Below are 25990 nucleotides of genomic sequence, written 5' to 3'. Positions count from 1 at the left end.
ATGTTTATTTTTGAGAGAGGGAGAGACAGAGTGTGAACAGGGGAGGGGCAGAGAGAGAGGGACACACAGAATCTGAAGCAGGCTCCAGGCTCTGAGCTGTCAGCACAGAGCCCGATGTGGGGCTAGATCTCACAAACCGTGAGATCATGACCTGAGCCAAAGTTGGATGCTTAACCGACTGAGCCACCCAGGCGTCCCACATAGCTGCTAATATTTCTTTTTTTTTTTTTAATGTTTATTCATTTCTCAGAGACAGAGACAGAGCATGAGCGGGGAAGGGACAGAGAGAGAGGGAGACACAGAATCTGAAGTAGGCTCCAGGCTCTGAGCTGTCAGCACAGAGCCCGACACGGGGCTTGAACTCACGAACTGCGAGATCATGACCTGAGCCGAAGTCGGATGCTCAACCAACTGAGCCACCCAGGTGCCCCTATAGTTGCTAATATTTCTAATAAAATTTTATTCTGAACTGTTACCTCTAAGACTCTGAAAAATTTTAGAGATCTTTCATTTTTTTATTAAAAATTTTTCTAAAATGTTTGTTTTTGAGAGAGACAGAGCATAAGCAGGGGAGGGGCAGAAAGAGAGGGAGATATAGAATCCAAAGCAGGCTCCAGGCTCTGAGCTGTCAGCACAGAGCCCAATGCAGGGCTCAAACTCACGAGCTGTGAGATCATGACCTGAGCCAAAGTCAAACGCTTAACCCACTGAGCCACCCAGATGCCCCAAGATCTTTCATTTCCTTTAAGTTTTTATTCTGCTTAGCTCAAATTGAAAACTCCTCATTTCCCTTATACCTTCTTCCAAAATATTGACATCACTTTTAAATTTCAACACAGTCCACATTACTAATCAGGGCAAACAAGAAACTAAACTTTCTACAACTAAATGCCAGTTCTTACATTATGTAAATATATAGGTATTTATAGAGCTTAATCAAAATCTAAAATCTGAACACTCAGGCAAAAAACACTATAGGCAGTCCTTACTTTGAACTGCACCAGGTTAATGGAAACCATACCCTCACTGTGTAACCTAGTTACCATGGAGCTGTGCGAAGGAAGGACACAGTTCCAATATCCACATATCGGTTGACATAAGACCGTGACTTACCTGCACTATGGTTTGAAAAAACGATCTCCTCCTGGACTAACCCAATATATTCATTTTACCAGGCTTTATTCTTACCTTATTTCATAATAATCACTCACTTGGACATTTACTGAGGGCCTACTAGCATGCCAGGCACTGTCTGGCCAGGCACATGTCTACAGTGTACACTGTAGAGAGTAGTAAGAAGAAGACCCTTGCTGTCATGCAGCTTGCAGTCTGGTGTAAAAGACAGACATACAGTAAAATCGAGGACAGTCTACTAAATGCAATAAGAGGGTTATTTATGTATCTGGTCCAAGGCGCAAAGGAGTAACTGCCCAGTTTCAAACTTTTACGGGACCTATCACACAACTAAGAAGCACAGGTCTGATTTAGAGTACACCTCTGATTTAGAGGCCACATGGCCTGGTCACCACAGTATGTCATGTAGGTACTCCAGTATTAATACTGCCAACCAAGGGTGGTCCCAGAATCTCTCAACTACACACCAGCACTCCCCTCACAATTGCACATGCTACCTTGTTTTAGAAACCCAACTGGATTCTCTAGGAGCTACAGTGGCTCTGTTTCCATCAGCAGACCGCAATTATACTAGCTTTTAGGAGTACAGAAGGACAATGAAAAACCACGAACCATAGCAGTAACCAGTTAGGTAACTAGTTGGGAAGATAACCAGTGAGGAAGAACGTGAGCATATAATAAAATGACTGTTGGGGCGCCGGGGTGGCTTAGTTGGTTAAGCGTCTGACTTTGGCTTAGGTCACGATCTTGCGGTTTGTGAGTTCGAGCCCTGCGTCAGGCTCTGTGTTGACAGCTCAGAACCTGGAGCCTGCTTCGGATTCTGTGTCTCCCTCTCTCTCTGCCCCTCCCCTGCTCAGTCTCACTCTGTTTCTCAAAAATGAATAAATTTTTAAAAATAAGTAAAATGACTTAAGTCATATAGTAAAATATTAAAAAGATGAGAGTAAAGGATAGGAAGGGGACTTTCTAGAAAGATGAGCAGATCCACACAGAGTAAGAGTGGATGGCTGGAACTGAATGGAAGCAGAGAAAAATCAAAGGCTATAATGTGCTACAACTGCAAAGACAGTGACTCAGAGCTGACAAGATAGTACCCCTCTCCCCGAATTCAATATGTGCATACAAAACAACAGATCTCTAAGATCACTAAAGAGTTTGCACAGAATTGGTGAATCATGTTGTATAACTGAAACTAATAGGACAATGTATGTCAACTATAAATATTGAATAATAAGCATGTTTTAAAAATTAAAGTTTGTGGGGCACCTAGGTGGCTCAGTAAAGCATCCGACTCTTGGTTTTGGAGCAGGTCATGATCTCTCAGTTCATTATTTCAAGCCTCGCATCAGGCTCCAGGCTACCAGTGCAGAGCCTGCTTGGGATTCTGTCTCTATCTCCCTTTCCCTCTGCCTCCCCCTGCTCATGCTCATATGCTCTCTCGCTCTTTCTCTTCTCAAAATATATAAACAAACTTAAACAAGTTTCTTTCTAGTGTTGGCACAAGTGTGAAGAACATAGGGACCAGTCTGAGAAATTTTAAAGTTTTATATGCTATTCATTAAACCCATACTTTTTTTTTCTTAAAGTTATTTGAGAGAGAGAGAGAGAGGGAGAGACAGAGAGAGAGAGAGAGAATGCATGTTGGAAACAAAGAGGGGGAGAGAGAATCCCAAGCAGGCTCCATGCCCAGCGCAGAGCCTGATGTGGGGCTTGATCCCACGATCATGAGATCATGACCTGAGCCTAAATCAAGATTCGGACGCTTAACTGACTGAGCCACCCAGGCACACGTAAACCCATATTCTTAAAATGATGCAAAATGAAAGAAACCTAACTCTCCCTCACTAAAGAAAACAGTCAACATTTATTGAGTACTTACTGTATGCCAGGCACTGTTCTAAGCACTTTGTATGCTAATACAGGTGTTAAGCACTATTTCTCACAACATTCTATAAAGCAGGTGCTTTATCTTACCCGATTTAGAGGTGAGGGAATTGACACATAACAGCACATTTCTAGTATGTAAGGAAAACTTGAAGCACTCTGGCTCCAAGCAAATACAGGGCAAGCAGAGATATTAAACACATAAGACTTTCCAAAGGGGAAAGAGAAGAGTAGAGGAACTGGCCTGGTACTATCAGCCACAGAGCTGATCTGGACTCAAAGCTACATGCAGTTGTTCTCCTGTTGAACATCAACAGTTTCACAGAACATCAACATCAGATAAGTCTATCCCATGACCATGACAGATCAAGACAAAAACAAGACCACTTCATAATAGTATCTAAACACAGGATAAAAAGGAATATTATCCAACCCACAAAAATGACCAACATCCTTTTATCTTGAGCGACTAACGGCTGCTTCTTTATCAATTACAACACTAACCTTGGTCTAGTCTTCTCTTCTAGATAAGATTTATTAAGAAAACCAATCACACAATTAATCACCACTTCTTGACCACATCCAATCTACAGCAAAACCCACTTCCTTAAACCCTCCCTAAAATCATCTAACAAGCTCAAATCTGAGTCCTAACATTTTTAAATTAATCAACTTAGAATTATAATACTTGATACAAGCTTGATTTATTTTTATTTTTAAATTTTATTTACTTATTTTAACATTTATTCATTTTTGAGAGAGAGAAAGAGACAGAGTCTGAGTGGAGGAGGGGCAGAGAGAGAGGGAGACACGGAATCCGAAGCAGGCTCCAGGCTCTGAGTTGTTAACACACAGCTCGACACAGAACTCCAACCCATGAACCGTGAGATCATGACCTAAGCCGAAGTCAAAACACTTAACTGACTGAGCCACCCCGGTGCCCCGATACGAGCATGATTTCGAATAAATGTAATAGACAAACCACCTGCACCATTGGGAGCTTCAGGCCTGCCTCCCTGCCCATGGTCTGCAGGATGTTTCCATAAAATCCTGGGCTACTGCTGTTTCCAGAGGCGGTGCCTTGGACTTTCATGAATTCATCTAACACTCTCTTGATGAATGCCCCATGGTAACATCCCTTACTGTGTTCTCCCTCACTGCAAATGAGCAATAAATCCAACCTGTTCAACTACACATAGGATCTTGGTGACCCTTGCCTGAAGTACTGACACAGCTAGTAAAGCACTGGAGATGTTAAAAGTCTTGGAAAATTCAGATAAAAGGTATGCTTTGTAACCATTTGTTTTATATATACCATTTTCTTTGGTTCTTCACAACATTGATCTTTTTGAACCATGGAAATAAATTTCAATAGTAAGAAAATACGTTTTCTGCTTACCTGACATTCCATCCATAGTAATGTACCAAGTATAAAACTTCTCCATCATCAATTTCAGTGCTTTTAATACTAGCTTCATAGATTTTCTGCGTTTTTCCTCGACCATATTTTACTTTCACTTTGGTTCCTGTTAGGCAGGGTTCCATGTCTTCCTCATCTTCCTCCCCATCAGAGTCACATTTGCTTTCAGTTTCTTCCCTGCAGCAAGTTATAACATTGATAATGCTACTAATAATTTAATGGAGAACTAATATATGCTAAAAGAATTCAACATGTAGAATAGTTAAAACCTAAGTATTACCTTAATAGCATGTCAGTGGAGGAGGAGAAGAAGGAGGAGAAGGAGAAGATTTTTATGAACTACCTACTAAGGAATTTATTTATTACGTAACGGTGCACTGTACCACAAGTAAATTCATATTTCTTAAAGGCCAATCAATCACAGTTGATGATGTACTCAAATTAATCAGTTTTGATAAAGTAAGAGCCATGTGCTTTGAAAAAGTCTTTAGGATTCATATTGAAGTGCCACCTTATTATGTGAAAATTATCGAAAGATAGTTTCTAACTTCCTGCAACTAAATTGTCTTGAATCTACTTTACTACCACTCTGCTCAATTTAGAATGGTCTTTAGCATAACTGTTTTTATTTTAGTGGGCAGAATAATGAACAAGGGCTATCTACCTCAGTAACTATATCTTTTAAACTAGTTTATATTTTAAAGGTTTTCCTACCATAACAAAGAAGCAATAGATATTTGAATATTAGGTCACTTGTTGAAACTGTGGGATAGCACCAGGAGAACAAAGCTTTGTGTATCTCATACTGATTTCTGTTGTGTTTTTACTCCTCTCCCACCAGCTTTTGTTTAAAATAATCAGGTATAAAAGAGATTGACATAGGGAGGTCTGACAATATTTCAGTATTTTTTATAAACAAAACATTTTGTATTAACCCTCCAAGGATTCAGAAGAGATCTACACCAAAGATCATCCTAATGTCATGAGTGGTAAATGTTTCTTTCAGAGGAGGCATTATGCTCTAATAAACGTGGGGCATTCATCTGGGGAGCACTAGGGGAACCGACATGAAGAAGCTTTGACAACCTCATTTGCCCTGAGAAATGTTTTATCTCGAAGGACACATTCAATATTATAGCCTGATAAGGTAATTTCAAAATATTAAGAAACTACTTAAAACAGAAATGTCTACAGATAAAAAAATCTCCCGTTTCCATGAGTCCTGTTACAGAATGAGAATACGAACTATGTTTGTCTATATATTCAATCTTTATTTAATAGAAGGGTGTATTTTTTTTCATATTCAAGTCTGAAATTTTCTCTGAAACAATTATCCTATTTACATAGCAACTATAAAGGCTTTTAAAACCACATATTACATATATATATAGATATATATATACACACACATCTATATATATACATATATACACATATATACATATATATACATGTATTACATGTTTTATGTATTAAATACATATTACACATATTTTGATGCTTATTTTTAATAAAACTTCAAACTATAATTAGCCCTGATTTAAGTGGTTCACTTTTGCTTAAATTTATTGTCCAAATATTTGAAATTCTGCACTCACATCATTATATTCAACTCCAATTTTCTCCTCCCAGTTTTCCTAATCCTATTTCGATACAGAACTTTCTTTATTCACTCATCTAATTCACATGTAATTGTGATAGCTCTTGTACCTATTTGGACTGAATCATAAAATCACCTCTCCCACTCACCAATCATTCCTATTTTTACAAGTATTTTCTCAATGGTTAATTTTTAGATGGGTGTCAGCCACTAGTTGGATGCAGCAGGCTACTTTTTCCCAATTTTACTTAAACTTCTAGAAAATTTGTCATCATATAATGTAGTAATCAAAAAGTAACTATGGAGAAGAGCTCATGTTACAAGAACGTGTGTTATGCTGTTGTTGCTGAATTAAGATTCATTTTTTAGTAGCATATAAAAATTAGTAAATCCATCTGACAACACAGAAATGGCCAACTAAACACAGTCGGACATTAATTTGCTCTAGCTGGACTGCCTAATCTTTGGTAATGTTTAAGTCAGTTCAGTCCATACATGTATAATACATGGAAAAAAAATACCAACACTCAACAGCAAACAGAATGGACATTAAAAAACTGAAATTTATTGGTGTGATGTGGGGCAAGAATGTATTTTCCAAACTAGCATCAGGGGTGCATGCCACTTATTCTAATACAATAACTTGAAAAGAAAAATGTCTTAGATAAAGCTAACACACAGAAACATCTGCTAGTACTGTGCACCCATGTGTTTGTTAGCTTTCCCACATTGTACCTTTTTTAAAATGGAATTTTTGCTGTCGCTGTTTCCTCTTGTCCACTTCCTCCATTTTTCTCCAGCTCCCTTCCCTGCTGTCAACTGCAGGACCTTTCTTTTGACTGGGTGGCGCAGCCTTCTGTGAGGCCACTGTTTAGGGCACAAGTGCTATTAAAATGGTGCGACCAGTATATTCTCCAATTCCGAAAGGCGATACACATCATCTTCACAATGTGTCTCACCTTCACTAGACAAGAGGAACGGAAGTCCCAATAAGAAAACATTCCCTCAAACCTGAATCTCTAAGCAGGATCAGAGCGCTGCTGTACCCCAGACAGGTGCTTCTGGAGAACAAATATAAGATAATGTACCTCTCTTGGCTTTTTTCTTCCTCTTCATCTGAGTCTTTATCAGAATCCTCCTGCTTTTTAATTTTCTTCTCCTTTTGCTTTGGTGTATTTTTTCTCCCCAGCAGTAACTCGTTTTCTTTTCTCTCCACGGTTTCATAGTCCTCAACTACATCTTTATTCTCTGTATCGTTGTCTTTCAATTTGTCTTCTGTCTTGTCTTCTTCAATTTCCTTTTTAATAGAATTTGCATCTCGAGCTATTCTCCTTCGTCCCTAGAAGGGGTAAAAGCTTTAAAATAGCTATCACTACAAATGGGGAAAAAGGCAGAAAATGTTTCTTTTTCGTAAAGCTTCACAGCAATAACTAGTCTTCTCTCAGGCTTGAGACATAACAATGACAGCCCATCAATTCCTGGGCACTTTTCCTTTCAACCCATATAAATTACTTAATTATGTCCATGTCTACTATGATCCTTGGCTACATACTACATTAGAAGTAAAAATCTCTTCCTTTGTTCACATTATTTTATCTCACTTTTGTATTTCTTGACTACAATAAAATTTTAATTGAATCAGAGTTGACATGTTATGTTAATTTCAGGTGTACAACACAGTCAACTGACAATTATATACATTATGCAGTGCTCACCATGGTTAAGTATAATCACCATTGGTTACCAGTTATCCCAATAGTATTGAATATATCCCTTATGCTGTACTTTTCATTCCTGTGACTTATTTTATAACTCCAAGTTTGCACCTCTGAATCCCCTATACTTACTTAGCCCATCCGCCCACTCCCTCCCTCTGGCAAACACTAGTTTATTCTCTGTATTCATCAGTCTGTTTCTCTTTTTTCGCTTATTCTTTTTTCTTTTTGAGATTCTACTTGTAAGTGAAATCATATGGGATTTGTCTTTGTCAGACTTATTTCACTTAGCATGTTTTATCCCACTTGCAATATTTCTTGGCTACAATGAATGTTCTAAAATAATTAACTAAACATCAATGATACAGGTTAATAATAGTACTTTTAAAAGATTAACCAGCAAAAAAAAAAATATATATATATATATATATTATGGACTCTTAAAGCTCTGTGGTCTCTAATTCCACCATTTTTAAGATAAAATTTACATTATCACTCTATTTCTGTGTGACTACATTTTAAAAGGATTGAATTACATCAATGGCCAACAAGTGAGCGGATTTCTTTGAATGAGTATCTAGAGAGCTCACTAGGCCGGCAGGAACTTGTCTTCCCCCAGAAGCTTTCATCTAGCCTCTTGCATGCTCGACTGACCACGAAACTGGTGAGCCATTTTATTCTGTCCTAAGTTCTCCTTCAAGTCCACTTCTACACACTGGCAGAGTTCCCCTCTACTTGGAATAAAGTGAGGACAGAAAAGGGGCCAACAACTCAGCACTAGAAAACATTATAATTATATCTCAGTATAATACGTTTTCCCTAGTTCCTATGTGTTATTTAAACTTCAAAGTTAGAAAATAAGTTTATTTTTTTTTTATCACAAAGAACTAAAGGGTAGGTTCCATGAAGACAAGGACTCTCTTATTCACTTCTATATCCTATGCACATAGCAGGTGTTCTTTATTTTTTTAAGTAAATTTTTATTTAGTTTTATCTTTTATTTTTATAAAGTTTATTTATTTATTTATTTTGAGACAGAGAAAGCATGAGCAGGGGAGGGGCAGCAAGAGAAGGCAGGCTGTGCACTGCCAGCACAGAGCCCAGCACGGGGTCGAACTCAGGAAATTGTGAGATTGTGACCTGAGCTCAAACCAAGAATCAAACGCCTACCCATCTGAGCCACCCAGGCGCCCCAGCATATGTTCTTTAAATACTTGTAGGTAAATGAATGAAAAGAACTGTTCTCTATCAAACTTCAGGCCTGTATACCTGTGTTTCAGAAATCCCATTTTAATTTTTAATTTTGATTAATTTATTTAAATAGTTTTTAAATAATTTCTTTAAGTTTATTTATTTTGAGAGAGAGAACAGAAGCAGGGGAGGAGCAGAGAAAGAGGGAGAGACAGAATCCCAAGAGGCTCAGGGCTGCCAGTGCAGAGCCTGACGTGGGGCTTAAACTCACGAGTCATGAGATCATGACCTGAGCTGAAATCAAGAGTCAGATGCTTAAGTGACTGAGCCACCCAGGCCCCCATTTATTTATTTTGAGAGAGAGAGAGAGAGAGAGCACACACGTGAGCAGGGGGAAGAGCAGAGAGAGAGAATCCCATGCAGGCTCTGTGCTGTCAACACAGAGCCCAATGAGAGGCTTGACCCCACCAGTCATGAGATCATGACCTGAGCCAAAATCAAGAGTCAGACACTTAACCGATTGGGTCACCCAGGTGCCCCTATTTATTTATTTAAGTAATCTCTGCCCCCAGTGTGGGGCTTGAACACAGGACCCTGAGATCAAGAGTCACATGCTCTTCCCAGTGAGCCAGCCAGCTGCCCCAGAAATCCCATTTTTAGAAGTTTGCCCCTCATTCATTCAGACAAACAAGGAATTTTTATAAGCATATTTATTACAGCATTTTGTAATCATAAAAAATTGGAGAAAATCTTAAGGAAGGTAAATTTATGGAATATCCATAATATGCAGTACTCTACAGGTATTTTACATAAGATGAGAAACATCTTTATGTAACATCTTTTTATGTTAAGTTTTAAATAAAACTTAAAAAAAAAAGATGAGGAACATCTTTATCTAATGACAAGAAAGTATGTCCAAAATACATATAATGGGAGTTATTATTCAGTCTTAAAAAGGAAGGAAATTGTGACACATACACAGACTCAACCTGCAAGACATTATACTGAGTGAAATAAGCCAGGCACAAAAGGACAAATACCGTATGATTCCACTTGTATGAAGTACCCAGAGTAGTCAAATCAGAGACAGAAAGTAGAATGGCTGTTGCCACAAGCTGGGGGAGAGAGGAATGGGAAGTTACTGTTTAATGATGAGTTTCAGTTTTGCAAGATGAAAAAAGTATTGGAGATGGACGGTGGTGATGACTGCACGACATGTGAATGTAGTTAATGCCACTGAACCATACACTTAAAAGTGGCTAAGATGATAAATTATATGTGTACTTACCACAGTTTTTTACAATTAAAAAAAATGAAAAAGAAATGAAACAAACCAATTTGAATGTTTCATGAAATTCACTAGAAGATTCCATTTACTGGATGATGGTCAGAATAGACAGTTGTTTATTTTTTTTAACGTTTGTTTATTTTTGAGAAAGAGAGAGAAAGAAAGTGCGAGTAGGGAAGGGGCAGAGAGAGGGAGACAGAGGATCCAAAGCAGGCTCTTGGTGACAGCAGACCCCGACGCAAGGCTCGAACTCATGAACCATGAGATCATGACCTGAGCTGAAGTCGGACACTAAACCAAATGAGCCACCAGGTGCCTCAAAATGGACAGTTTTAAAAAATGGTTTCTGAGCAACTAAAAGAGGTAAGAGGAGATTTCATCTCCTCTTTCATTAAATAGGATTTCACTGAAAAATAAGACATAATAGAAACTGAACTTCTTTGATAATGTGATAATTTTTTCTCCTAAAATTTAATAAATCCTATGTAGACATCATTTAGCAATGATCAAAATAATGGATGACAACTTCTGCAAAGGACTTAAATAATAATGGAGAAGAGCAGAGTTAGAAGATAAAAGCAGTGTGCACATGACTAGAAAATAAGATGAAGGCATAATAAACTGCCTCAAGAATTTTATGTGCAGTGTGCTATGAGGTAACAGAGAATGAAAAGATCCCATCCAGTTGGAGGCACAGGAATTATAAGGAAGAGATTCATTCATTCAACAACTATTTAGTAAGTTCTTAATGTAGATGAAGTACTATTCTAGATGCCTGGGATCTGTCAATGAACAGAAAAAACACTAATCCCTGCCCTCATGGAGTGTGAATCCAGTGCAGAGTGGGGTAAAAGAAACAAATATAATAAAGAGAATATAAGTAAGTAAATTACAAGTAAAAGGAGCAACATTAGAGGGACTGCAAATGCCAAACAGATAAGGCAGATTACAATTTTAGATAAGGTGACCAGGATAGGCTTCAGTGAAGTGACTTTTTAAAAATTAAAAAAAAAATTTTTTTCTAGAAAGCGAGTGAGAAGGACAGAGGGAGGGAGAGAATCCCAAACGGACTCCATGCTCAGCGCAGAGCCCACTGTGGGACTCGATCCCACAACCCTGGGATCAAAACCCCGGCCAAAATCAAGAGTCAGACACTCAACCAACTGAGCCACTCAGCCACCCCCAGCGAGGTGACTTTTTAGCTAGACTTAAAGGAGGTGAATATTTGAGACTGACCCCAGATGAGAATGACTTAAACAGACATAAATAGAAAACAACAGGAGAAGTGGTTTTTCAGGAAGAGTAACAGGCATATTTAGAAAAAAACAGGCAGGGGCGCCTGGGTGGCTCAGTCAGTTAGGCGTCTGACTTTGGCTCAGGTCATGATCTCACATCCCGTGAGTTCAAGCCCCGAGTCGGGATCTGTGCTGACAGCTCAGAGCCTGGAGCCTGCTTCAGATTCCATGTCTCCCTCTCTCTCTGCTCCTCCACTGCTCACACTCTCTCTCTCTCTCAAAATAAAGATTAAAAACAAAACAAAAAAAATTTTTTTAAGGAAAAAAACAGCCAGGCTAGTCTGCCTAAAGCACAACTCAATACTAGAAAACAAACTAGGTTCACTGAAGTATTTTTGTGTATATCTTAAAATGTCCATAATGAAAAATTTTAAGTAATGTTTAAAATAAACCAGATAAAACTAATTATTAACTACTTACCCTTGGAGATTTTAATTCTATTTCTTCTCTTTCACTTTCACTGTTTGAATCAATATTCTCCTCAGGTTCACTCTTCACTTCTACTAAAGGCATTTCTTGATCTACTTTTAGAGCCTCTTCCATTGATTCTTCTAACTCTTTTTTTTCCTCTTTTACTTTTGGTTCATGGTGGTGAACAGTTCTGAACTGAATATTTGCAGAACGGCAGTATTCCTCAAAACCATAGAGATACCTAAACAAACAATATTTCATTTTAGAAAATCTTAGTCTTTACATTAACTTGAATACTATATTATTAAACATTTTATTTTTAAAAAGTAAAACTTAAGACTTTTTTTTAAAGTACTTTTTTTATGGTACTAACTTCTTGGTTTTATACAGGATTTATAAACAGAAATATTGATCATACAATTTCTTCCTAAAAAATCTATGCTTGTGATAACTGAACATAGCTATCATAGTTCTGATATGAAAGTTGTTCACCACAGAAGATATAGCTCTAGAACACCTATCATCATTTCAGACTGCATCCCTAACTCTGAAAAGGAAATTTAGGACAACATGAAAAATGGAGTAAAGCAGACTTGGTGCAATGAAATAATGTTCAATCCCAATCATCTATTAACCTGAACTTTTTTGTACACTTTCTCTCACTTTAATGTTCTTTGATTGATGTGTTCTTGTTTAACTGTTAACAAATTAAACGGAAAATCTTCCCTGTAATATGTATTCTTTGATGAATAAACTATACTACTTACTTTCTATAAGCAGTTTTTACATTGTAGGAAGCAGCTGAATTCAAAATAGGAATGCCAAGGTCCATATAAATTTGCTTCCATACAGCACCACTATCAATCTGGAAAATTAAGTTTTTATTTGTTAACATTTACAAAGGGAAATAATCTTTACACTAACATTCTATGTTCATTAAGAAAATGTGTTTATTACCTAAAGTGCAGAACAGTACATTAGATGATTTAACTTTTTCATTACATCCTTACTTACATTGTCACATCCACCTTGATGATAAACCAGTCTAAAGAGTTTGAAGAGATTGAGATCTTTATAGCCCAAAACAGGTGGTTTGTTGATTGGAGTACCTTTTTAATATCAGAAAGTAGAAATAAAATTTTTATTCAAATGGAAAATACTGTTACAAAGCTATCAATACAAAGCTTTCCAATTTCTCATTTCCCAAGTTTTATTAATCAGAAGCATCTATTTAAAGAACCTTTAATTATGTAAGACAACATAAAATATTCTCTATATTCTTTATGAAGTATTGTGATGCTCTTTAGATTCACTTCTATGACTAATAAGATCACCTCTCTCACAACTAATACAATCACCTGTCAGTGGACTGGGTACAAGTAAAACCTACAACTACAAGGTACAGCTAACAATGATGTTGGCTCAAGAGGCCTCTGTAAGAATATACACAATTATACAGATGTAATTTAGAGCATGGATCCATTTTCCCTGCTTTAACACAAATATTAAAACTGCTGACAGTAATCTGAAGGATGATTTCTGAAAGCCACAGAGTATCTAGGACAAATTTGTCTCAGGATTTTCTAGGACTAATATAATGTCAAAAAGTAGAATTTATAAAGGCTGTATTTCTTTTAACTCTATTCAAAATCCTATTCTATTTACATAGGACTTGATCTCCTAATTTGTTTCATTTTTGAGATCAAGGATGAGGCTAGTTTATTACTGCAAACTGCAGTTTGCAGTAATTACTGCATTAGTAATTAATGGATATGTAAATTAATATTATGACTGTTCACCTTCCATTAGTGAAATATTATTATAGTATTTTTTGGTTTTATTAAGTCCCAAGTAGGCTAAATATAATTATATCCAAACTATTTTCCTATACATTTCTGCTCAAAATAGATAATGGTTGTTTTTATTTCAAATGCTTAATTATTTTCAACTGTAACTGATTCTTAGGCTTTACTTGAAATCCAAATCCACGATTCTAACAAAAATAATGCATAAACCTAGAATGTAAAACTGTAAAAGAAATGACTGCTTTTTTTTTTTTTTTTTAAGGAGGCTCCACAGTAGGTGTTCAACACAAGGCTTGAACTCACGACCCTGAGAACAAGACCTGAGCTAAGATCAAGAGTCAGACACTTCACTGACTGAGCCACCCAGATGTCCCAGAAATTACTGCTTTTAAATAATGAGCATGAAATACCTCTGTCTTCCATAAACTTATAAAGCTGTTGGAGGAAGTTGTCCCTCTCTTCAGGATCAAGTTCTTCCTCAGGCTGTAAAGGTAAAATATATAAATATATAGAATAATGAATAGAGCAAGATATATCGTCTTCTTTTTTTGTTTGTTTTATGAACCCAGTGTAAGAGGAACTTTGACGGAGCTGGAAAATATGAATTTCCTCCAAACTTTACAATGCCAGATTTTAAGTCATATTTTCATAGAGCTGATCTCATACAACTGTCAAGATACACCATCTCTACCTTTTACCCATCTATCACTCCAACCCTACCCTTGAATATAAGGACTAAGATGGCCATGAGGAAAGGTTAGGAATTGGTTAAGAGTGTCTTCACCTCATTTGTTTTGTTTTTTTAAAAAAATCCATCAAAATACCATGTGGCCCACACAAATGTATTGACAGATGAGCACAATAATTACAAACATATTTATTATTTTAAAATAACCCACATACAAACATTAAAATTTCGTTATTGTTGAATGACTATAAACCAGAGGTTGCAAAGTCACATGGCAAAGGTTTTTTGTTTGGATAGCACAACGGTTTAAAGAAATGCATATACAACTACATTTAAATGATATTTTGTCCCAGGCCCCGCAATCCCTTCTTGTATCACATAAGTCTGCATTTTTCATTTGCCCTCTTGCATGGCCTTTTAAATAAGACTTTGCAACCCTTGAAAATAAGAAAATGAAAATTACTTCTTAGGAAAGGAAACTAGATACATAACTACAAATTAGTTCCTGGGAATGGGAAAACAATGGAAATATTCATGTAAAAAAACCTACTTCTACAAATACCAATTTAAATTTTATTTTCTTACTAATTATATAAACCTATACAATGCTGAACTTGGCTCTAGTCAAATAGATTTTGATAAAATATTCCCTTTCCTGATAGACTACTTCTAAACTAATATGTGGGAAAATTCTGATTTAAAATTTAGAAATACTATGGAAAAACAAACAAAACACTAATATCTTTGGCCCATATTAAATTATTATAATTTAATTTCAGAGTACTGTTTTTCTATGTTCTAAAAGAAAAATTTAGATTTTTGTCATTCAAAGCATATGTCTTTGCATATTCAAAGCAAAAGCAACTATCAGCCAATAAGTATTGAGCATTCACAGTCTACAGGTTCCTTAAAATGATGTATTAAGAATTTTAATCACTAATAATATAGCAGCCAGAATCAATACACATGTAGTTGATTAAAATATATAATTTTAAAAAACCATGAGGCAATCAAGGGGAAGAGAATAAAATCTTTTAGTACATTCATTCAGAATGAGCACGGGAGTACTTTCAGTTTGAACAAATGTAAAGAAACATTAAGTCAAAGTTGTAAGCCTCACCAACGAGCAACATATAGAATTAATCAGTACAGAATTAATAGGGGTCATTACTAAACGTTCAGATCAAAAGATGGCAGTTTTTTCCCCATGTGAATTTTAAAAGTCTTGCTTTTGCAAGGTTATTAGAACAACTCCCAATGAGTTAACTCAAGAAAGAAAGTAATTCAGCAGCCCAAGAATCATTGCAGTATTATTTTTAAGGACTTTGGTATAGGGGAAAAAAGTAACACCTTATGCCAGACTGCCTCTATGCTTTGCCTGTCCTTCATAATTGCAATATTCTCTCCTCAAACCAACACCTCATTTCCAGTATTTATGATCTGGCAGAATTCAAATAAGACCATTGTATCTAGTATATGTAAAAAGTATTTTTTCAAAAGGCACTGATTTGAAATCAAAATTTCTTCCAAAAACAAGTAAACAAAATGAGCCCATCAACTGCAAATTAGGTATTAAGGTTGTAGTAAACATTTCATAAATTATTACTAAGAATATAGTTTTAAGTATATAGATAAAATTTGGTGTTTTAAATACATTTGACTTAAAAGTTAGCAAGGGTGCCTGGGTGGCTCGGTCAGCAAAGCCTCTGACTCTTGATTTTGGCTCAGGTCATGATCTCAACGTTTTGTGAGGTTGAACCCTGAATCACGGAGCCAGCTTGAGAGTCTGTCCCTTTTATTTGCCCCTCCTCCACTCATGCCAGTTCTCTCTCTCTCTCTCTCTCTCTCTCTCTCTAACGCCCCCAAAATAAATAAACATTAAAAAAAAAGTTAGTGGATGCCCAAGAGTGTATTAAGTACCGTGAGAAATTATGGCCATAAAATTCTAAGGTCAGGTGCAGTTATCAGATGTGAAAAGAAGACATAGATGAATAAAAAATTCTGCTTATAAATAAATACCTGCTTGAGAGGAAATTTACTTTCCATAAGAAAAGGGTAAAGTTATAAACAGTTTTTAAATTTACCTGATGGTCTTTGCAAAAATTAAAACTGTTTCATCTCTCATAACAAGTAATTCTTCACAATCTTTTTTTCAAATAGCTGTGTTGTCAGTCACCTTGAACTATAAACTGCATATGCTAGAAAATGCCTCCAGCTAGAAGAATCTGCCTCTATGGCTTTTGTATGGGGTCTCAAGGTATTTTTTTTTTTTAATGCAAAGCTTTTTTTTTTTTTTTTTTTTTTTTTTAGATTTACTTATTTAAGTAATCTTTGTGTCCAACGTGGGGCTTGAACTCATGACCCTGAGATCAAGAGCTGCATGTTCTACTCACTGAGCCAGCCAGGTGCTCCTGGCACCTGGTATTTTCATACCTATAGCATCTCTCTCCTGGTCAATAACCAGAAGGTATTGCATTCTTCAAGGGTTTTAAAGTGGGAGGGAGAAGGTTGTAATAATGAGAGGGAAAGTCCTCTAGACTGCTGATAAGCCTTCTTCCCTTCAGTCAAGCATGTGAAGGGGACTTATGCACCCAGTAAAATGTCAGAATGGAGAACAGGGTTAAGGATATAGAAGAGGCACGCTATAAGATCATAATTTCAAGAAATTTACAACTTTAGTTAGCATCAGTATATACTACCTAGTGTTACAAAAGGTAGTTGTGCATCTACCTATATATACTAGTAAATTATGAATTTTCTGACTTTAGAAACTATCTTCACATTCAATTCAGACACTTACTGATGGCTAACATGCAGGAGTCTGGGAGGGATATACAAAAGATGCTGTGATTAAAATGAGAGGAGGTAGTACTTTCTACTCTGACCCTCTGAGTCTAACAGAGGGTACAGGAATGTAAAACAAGCCAATGTGATATAATGGTAAAAATGCTGCAAAATACATAAAAATACAAGAAGGATGAGTGGTTGGTTCAGCTGGGGATGGTGTGATGGTGGCTCTATTAGGGAAAGCCTCAAAATGTGAACAGCAAATAGCATAAACAGCAAGCAGCATAAACATGAAGCTGGCAAAGGCAGGCTATGATTAAGAAAGGACTTTTTAATGATATGCTGGAGAACTGGAACATGAACCTGAGAGAGGTGAAGAGGAATTATATCAGATTTGTGTTCCTGCCAAGGGGCGCCTGAGTGGCTCAACAGTTAAGCAGCCGACTCTTGATTTCTGCTTGGGTCTCAGTCTGGCAGTTCATGAGATCGAGCCCTGCACCAGGCTTCACAATGGGCATGGAAGTCTACTTGGGATTCTCTCTCTCTCTCTCTCTCTCTCTCTCTTTCAAATTAAATAAACAAACAATAACTTAAATTAAATCAAATCAAATCAAAATAAAAGTTCTCTGTCAAGAATGAGTTTGATGGATTGGAAGGGAAAGGGAAGCTCTTTGATGATGGAAAGAAGACCCTCTACTCCAAAAGGAGAAAGAGAGAGATATAAAGGCTGAGACTCTTCTTAGTTGAAGGCTCAGTTATTCATGTTTGTAATCCTCCATGTCCCCCCACGTTGTAAGTGCTGATAAATTCTGAGGTTAGAGACATACCTATTTTACTCACAATCTTATCACCAGGGACTGGCATTTAGCGTAAGTACTCTGTTATTATGTGAATGAAAACAATGTCTCTGAAAATGAACTAGGGAGATTTTCTTCAATTATTTCACATTAGCTGAGTTTCAGAGCTAGCATTATTGATAATATAAATGCAACAGGAGTCAGATAAAATAAAAAATAATAGCCGCTGAGGATGTTAAGTCACAGGTCGCTGTGGCACAATCACTTATTAGCATTCACTTCATTCTGTCCCTATATACATTAATCAGAAAATGATTATTCATTCAGAAATGGCATGGATTCTAGTTAAAGATGCACTTTCTTTTTAAAAATCTTTATAATAAGATAATACCTTGTTTTTGCTGAGCTATTAACTGGGCTAAGCAACTCTCCAAAACACAAAAGTAGACAGAAAGTGTCCAGATTGTCACAATATGTAGTAAAAGATGATGCATGTTACACAGATCCCCTCAAACCCATGAAACTTATACACAATTCTAAAGAGCAGGTCTGGAAAGTTTTTTATCACATAAGAGATTTGAGCCACAAAAGCTGACATTTTGAGAGTGCATAAGGGTGTGACTAAATTTGATTTTTGTAGTTTCCCTGTACTGCACTGTAGGTGAAGTACACATCTTTTGTTGATGGGTATTCCATTGCTCACGAACCCCTACAGGCATCCTTAATAAACTATTAATGATTATACGACACAGTCTTCCTTTCTTAAAAAAAAATATTATATTCCAGTACACCATGCTTATTTTTCCATACCAAAATATACTGTTTTTGTGAATTAATGTTATTTTGGACAACAGCAGCTTCATACACCTACATGCTGCTGCCACAACCCCTCCCCAGTCCTCTTCACGGGCACTCACTTCCCCACCCCACCCCCACCCCACCCCCACCCCCGGCACTCCACCACTAGTCTTCTCAACCCTTCAGTTCTTATCACCCCTTGATCTTCCATCCCCCACCCCACCTACTCCAAAACAAAGAGGCTGAACTCGGGAGTATTCCACAGCAGGCAGATTCTGCTGGAGAAAAGGAGGTATTAAGACGGGGCCCTGAAAGCTCTACTCTGGGGAACTAAGTACTACAAGAAGCACACCAGAAGTGGCAACTCTGAAGCCACCTCTGGCTGGAGGACTGACGTGAAAGAATCAGTGATACCAGTAGCTGCTTGGGCTTTTACCGTATAAAGTTTTAAGTGTGAAATATATTGAATAGCCTCATTTGTTTTTAAAACAGTGCAGTAAATGCTAGAACAACTTATTAGTGGGGTTAACGTATAGAACATTTATAGGTCACACTCAACCTTAACTCAGGCAGTGCTTCTATTTGTTCCCACACAGACGTCTGTTGGATTCTTTAAATCTCAGCTATTGCTTATCATTTTCTGAGTTTTTTAAACTTTCCCTTTTATTTTCCCTATTGTATTTAATACTGATAAAGGGAATGGGCAACGCAAAGGTGATACTCAATGTAATGCACCTGGCAACTCAACAAGCAACTTCTGAGCAAAATCCAAGTGTGTGTATATGGGCAGGTGGGGTGTTAAAAAAAAAAAAAAAAAAAAAAGTTACATATTGCTGGAGAATAGTGGCAGGGAGAATAGAAAAGTGGGGATGGGTCAAATCTGGAAGGGCCAAACTTATAAAAGGCTATGATAAAAGACCTAATCCTCATCCTGTTGGTGCTGAGGCCATTAAAGGGTTTGTAGAAGGAACCATTTATGTGTTAGAAAGACGTCTTTGAAGAATGGGTTGGAGGGGAAAAGACATATCAGAAGACACCTGAAATAAGTGGGACAAGATACAAAGGAGAAGGAATATTAGTCAAGAACCTTTATTGCAAGTGACAGAAAACTATCCTAAACTAGCTTAAGCCAAAAAGAATTAATTTATAAGCTCACAAAATTATATCAGGAAATGAGACTGCCTACAGAGTGCACTGCCTAAAAAAAAAAAAGAAAGCTATTATGAAGGGAAGGTAAATTACCTTCCAAAATGAACTTTCTAGAACCTTACAACAAATCTTCCAACACTTTATTTCAAATAGCAATATGTTAGGCTAATTGCAAGGCCCACACTCATTCATTTATTCAGAAACTATTTAATGGAGGTTTACTATAAGCCAAGCTCTGTGCTAGTTGGTGGATATTCATATTAGTGGGAAAAGGAAAAAACTACAACGAAGAAACCTGACATCCTGTTTTCATAGACCTTACAATGTAGAGGAGAGAAAAATTTTCTTACAAGTCTGTGAAAATTTCTGTAATCTCTCTATACCTCAAGTTCCTCTCTCATAAAAAAAAATACTGTTGTGAAAATTAAATGAACAATCGTACTTTAAAAGCCACTAAGTCTCCAACACTAAGCTGAGAACTTTATTTGGTGTGGTCATCTTTACCTGTTTGTATCTCCTACAAAAGCTAAATATTTTTTTAAATTTTTTTAATGTTTATTCATTTTTGAGAGAGAGAGAGACAGAGCGTTAGCAGGGGAGGGGCAGAGAGAGGGAGACAGAATCAGAAGCAGGCTCCAGACTCCAAGCTGTCAGCACAGAACCCGACACGGGGCTCGAACCCACAAACCGCGAGATCATGACCTGAGCCAAAGTCAGACGCTTAACCGACTGAGCCGCCCAGGCGTCCCCAAAAGCTAAATATTTTAACTGTGGTATAATGAAAGGTACCTCTTCACTGATGATATATGTTTGCTCTGGCAAAATAGAGTCAGAACACCTCAGTGAAATATAACAAATGAAAACCTAAATTTTAAAAAATATCCGTAAACTGAAAACTTAAAAAAGAAAAAGTAAGCCCCCCACAACATTAAGTTGTTAGGTAACTCTGGTGATCGATAGATCAAAATGGGTATCAGTAAAGCCTGGCTCCAAGCAGAATTCTGAAGAACTGTCCAGAAAGTTATCGTATGTAAAAACTATCAGTTGACAATATAGATTTTAGAGGAAAGAAACAGAAAGCGCACAATCGTAATAGGCATAGGTCATTTAGGATAAGGGCTAAATGCCATGACAAGGCCGTATTAAAATATAATTAATTAAATCTCGGGTAAATATGAAGGTAAGTAATGTCCAGTATATGACTTTTAGAAAGAGGTGACATTATTCAATATGTCTGAAGTACTGTATTTCAATATAAAAGAATAAATACTGCAACCACTTCTGTGTCCAAAAATCAATTTATTCCAGGAGGAATCCCACTTAGATTTCTCATTTTAAAAAATCTACTAAGGAGCCTGGGTGGCTCAGTCAGTTGAGGATCCGACTGCGGCTCAGGTCATGATCTTGCAGTTTGTGAGTTCGAGCCCCACATCGGGCTCTGTGCTGACAGCTCGGAGCCTGGAGCTTGCTTCGGATTCTGTGTCTCCCTCTCTCTCTGCCCCTCCCCTGCTCATGCTCTGTCTCTCTCTGTCTCAAAAATAAATTTAAAAACATTAAAAAAAAAAATCTACTTAGAGTCAGTGCAGAGAACAGACTGGAGAAGGCCAGCAAGGACATGGGAAAGTTACTATTGCATTAGTGTAGGTAAAGGAGAATAGTGGCAGAGAGTAGAAACTGAGGGAAGCAGAAAACCTGAAAGCCATCAAGTAGGCAGAAGAAAGAGGATTTGGTGTCTCATTGGTCAGAGAGGCAAGAATGGGAGGATTAAGGAGACTGCCATGTATCTGGTGTGGGTAACTGGTAGATGTGCTTCTATTCAAATAAACTAGAGACAACCACGGAAAGGACTGCTTTGTGGGCAAAAATGAAAACAGTTCTTGTACATAATGAGTTTGAGAAATAAGAAATCCTCATTGGCAGTTTAATATGAATGTCTAGGGCTGAGAAGAGACATCTTTGATGTACATATAGATTTGGAATCATTACATCACTTAGGAAGTAAACTAGAAAAAAATGTAATGTCATGGATGTCAGGTGATCGAAGAAGGTAGGCATGTCAAAAATGCTGAAAACTGCTAAGGAGTCAAATGAGATCATGACAAAAATTTGTTGGATTTAGTACAGAAAATTTGTTGAAGGTCACTGGTGACCTTAAGTTGTTTTAGCTGTGGGGGGGGGGGGGTACACACTACAGTGAATTAAGAATGAACAGGAGGTCAGGAAATAGAACAATGTATATAACTGAGCAATCTGGTCCATAAGGGTGAGGAAAGAGGGCAGTATCTGGAGGGGCTGCTAGAAGGTTGGGAGAGAGAGAAGCACGTTTTTAAAAACTGGAGAGAAGGAAACAGAACAGAATAGGCTAGAGATCCTGGAAAGAAAACAGTTCATAGACTAAGATAAGGAAAAAGGGAATGAGATCCAGAGCATTGAGGTCCTCATCATAGAAAAAGGCAATGTAACATATTATCACTTGTACTTAAGGGAAGGAGGGCAGGCAGGTGAGGTATAGTGCATGCTCTCCATCAGAAGTTCCTAGTTTCTTTTTGAAATTGGAGCGGAGTGAGGCAGGGCCAGAGGACACAGGGATTTGATTATAGAAACTGGGAACTGACCAATTGTGTTGAAGGCCCAGCAGATGCTGGTAGTCATAAAATTTAGAGTGTACACTTAAACAGAATATTTCAAGGATCGCATAAGAGGTCATGACATATTCATTATGTGGTAACATATTGTTTTAGAAGTTCAGAAAGCAATGTGACAACAGCCTGCCCAAAACAAATTATTAGAAGATTCTTGAATTACATCAGACTTGACTGAGACTAGTAGTAATTTTCCCCCCTCCTTGAAAAGGTACACACTTTCTACTTTTAATCATCCAACAATGGTTTGGATACTGTCACATCTAAGGCTTTAAATTCACTCAACCCTCTCTCATGCTACCACAACTATGAAATACTTTGATATGAGAAGGGATTTTTTTTTTTTGTAAATACATACAAATTTAGCTATAATTGTGTCTACAAATGTGCAATCCTCATTAATCTGATTAGGTGAGCCAGATTTGGTTAGTCTTATGCTAATTTTGTGAGGAAAGATTTTACCAAACATATCAGGACATTTTTGTTTGCTTGCTCAATAAGCTATATTTTAAGACTTTTGCAAATAAGTTATTAAATCTGAATGCAAGCTAAAGTCTCAATTATTGATTGGAAGTTGACTTTATAGGACCTGCTTAGAAACACTTGATTGAGTTATTAGATATACCTAAAACACTAACATTAACTTGAAATTTTTCTTTAAATTTTATTGATTTAGCATAATTTTCCCGAGTTACCAAGCATTTACTCAAAGTGATCTTGACAGATCACTAACAAATGCCTTTACAAAAAGACATAAATACAAACACCACTAGATTTACATATAAGAAAAGAATTCCAGTTTCCATGAATAAAAAAACCACAAGCACTTATGATTTTTGCAATAGTGGAATGTAATTAGGTATGACTGGTATTAGATCCGACAGTAATTCCTAGAAAATTCAAAAATCGGAGAAATGGATGTCAGTACTTCTAAACAAACAAAAAAAGAGTATCTCATAAAAATGCACCAAACTCTTATTTTCATTACTAAATATGAAATTAGAAGAGATTTTTGAAAGGGCCCAACACATAAGGCTACTTATAGCAAACCAAAAGAATAAAACAGCTGCAACTAGTCAAATTCCCTTTTAATAAAAACGTCTTCACCTATTTATTTTATCCTTAGACAACTCTCCTCCATTCATCCAAAGTGAATTTAAGGAAGGAGTAAATGAATAATTGACATCATTACTTATGTTTACATGGACTTTTCAATGAATTTCAAAGCTTAAAAGGAAATCAGGAGTATCTTTTCTAATATAAAATTTTCCTAATAAAAGACATTTAAGTAATACCCACAAAAATATTCTCCAGGGCTTTTTTTGAATGTAATTACCAACAGGTTAAAATTCAGTCATCAAATATAGATAGGACCTACTTCCTGTTAGACTCGCAAGTCTTTTCCACCCAATAACAGTACAAAACATATTTCTTGCACTCCAATCCTGAATCACCAATGCTCAGGAATTCAAAATAATATTAAACAAAAAAGATGCTCTTCCACATGGTAAAGCCATGAATCTCAAATTTCCTTATTTAGACTATTTTAGGGTACTCAAAGCATCAAATATAAAAGACAATGTCCACTGCCCATTAACACTGCAGAAGTATCTAACACTTGTATGATTCTACTGCATAAAATTTACAAACATCAAATTGTAGGCTAAAGTACTGTTACAGTGATTTACAGTCTGTTATAAAAGATTTTTGTGATCATTATAAAGCAACATTAAATTTTCATGACAAGCATACCATTATTATGTTTCAGGAAGAATATGATCTATAGTATAATACAACAAACAGCTTAGCCTCACCTATGTAGTCAAGGCCTGTAATGACTAAGCCAGGTAGGCCCTGGCTTATCAGACTTTAATTCATTTTATACCATACCCACTTTTTCCCCCTTTGTTTTATGTAGATTAAACTGCTTCTCAGTTTATCAGTACATTAAATTTTTTAAAATTACTGTTCAAGACAAATTAGAATGATTCAGCAACTAAATGTTAAGTCCAAGAGCAAGAAATGCAGCTGATTTTTTTTTCTAAAGCAACCAAAATCTCACTCAAGAAATGTACCTCCGTGGCCAGAAAAAAAAAAAAAAAAGAGGAATTAGTTCCTGTCAAGCAATTCAATAAAGTATATGCTATGAAACTGACCATCTGGAAAATAATTTAAATTAACGGTCAGACAACTCAGTGCCTTAATACTGTAATTTTGCTTTTATTTTTCAGTAGATAAAAAGCATTCTTTTTCACTTAATTTTAACAGGTTCATAATTTAAATAACACATTTTAAGAAAATACTATCCCTTACAAAGGTCCTTACATCTTTAAATTTCTTTACTTATTACCTGCAAACAATAGGTAACAGAGCTTGCCTCTGCTCTTCATTCTTTTTTTTACTAACATTTATGCACAGCTTGAATAAAACGTTATGATTTTTATGAAATTAATAGCTGTAATAAGAGCACTATTTACTAATTACTATTTTATAGCCATCTTTTCCAACCTTACTACAGAGCTCTTTTTACTCTCTTTGTTTAAAATTTCAGGGTTTTCTTTTGGGGGGTGGGGAGTAAAGAAAATGCATTCTAAAAGGGACACCAATTAAAAGTATTAGCAAAAATAGGCCAATCTTCTTTCAATATTTGGCAATATCCAGATCCTAACTAATGCTAATTTTTTTTTTTTAAAAAGCAAAACCAGACTGCAACAGTTCACACCCTGAAAATGTGGCCTATTTACCCTGAAAACACATAATCTATAAATAAATACAGATAAAATACAAAACTCACATTTAATATTTAGACTTTAAATCCTGAATTTTGCTAAACTGTCTCATTATCATTTTCATTTCAAAATCTAATGTTTCAGAAAAATAGCCTTCATCCTCTGATATTCTAAAAATAGACTCCTACTGTCTCTTTTACAAGAAACAATTACGCTTGGTTATGAGTCCTACCATTATTAGCCACATCATCAACACCTAAAATTCTTATTTAACCCCGTTTTTGGCAATCCATATGGTAACTAAATATATTTTAGAAAAAAAATCTTACCTATATGCTGCATTTTCTTTCAAATGCAAAATGGTTAGATTCCCCTTCTACTTAATCAGTACAGTGTCTGAACATTTTTCAGTCTGACTTGCAAATATTTGCTTTCCCTCTTAGGGCATAGCATCCGCAGGGTTATACAGCACTACTTACATTCTCTTCCACATAAAAATCAGACATTACATGAAAGGAAAAGAAAGACAGCCCATTTCAAAGCATCTGGCAAACCTCCATTGGCAACCTGCCAAGCCTCTGCTAAACCTTCCTGTCTTTCGGAGCATGCTCACTTAAAACCAACAGCACGTTACTATGGCAACTCTGTAGGCAGCCT

At 36.5% G+C, this 25990-nt stretch overlaps 1 protein-coding gene across 2 annotated transcripts in view; it reads right to left on the bottom strand.

Annotated features, from left to right (window-relative positions):
* The window catches only part of ARID4A (AT-rich interaction domain 4A), a 69575-nt gene that overhangs the window by 19991 nt on the left and 23594 nt on the right, over positions 1 to 25990 (bottom strand). For both annotated transcript variants that reach the window (XM_060619930.3, XM_060619932.3), the window contains exons 12-17: positions 14154 to 14226; positions 12953 to 13047; positions 12706 to 12803; positions 11948 to 12179; positions 7127 to 7377; positions 4418 to 4615 (exon numbers count right to left, since the gene is read on the bottom strand). In XM_060619930.3, the coding sequence (XP_060475913.3) occupies positions 4418 to 4615; positions 7127 to 7377; positions 11948 to 12179; positions 12706 to 12803; positions 12953 to 13047; positions 14154 to 14226 (947 nt within the window). The remainder of the gene's footprint in view (positions 1 to 4417; positions 4616 to 7126; positions 7378 to 11947; positions 12180 to 12705; positions 12804 to 12952; positions 13048 to 14153; positions 14227 to 25990) is intronic.

Source organism: Panthera onca, chromosome B3 (genome assembly GCF_046562875.1).
Source record: "Panthera onca isolate mPanOnc1 chromosome B3, mPanOnc1 haplotype 2, whole genome shotgun sequence".
Classification (NCBI taxonomy): domain Eukaryota; kingdom Metazoa; phylum Chordata; class Mammalia; order Carnivora; family Felidae; genus Panthera; species Panthera onca.
This window is presented reverse-complemented; position numbering and strand designations above follow the sequence as displayed.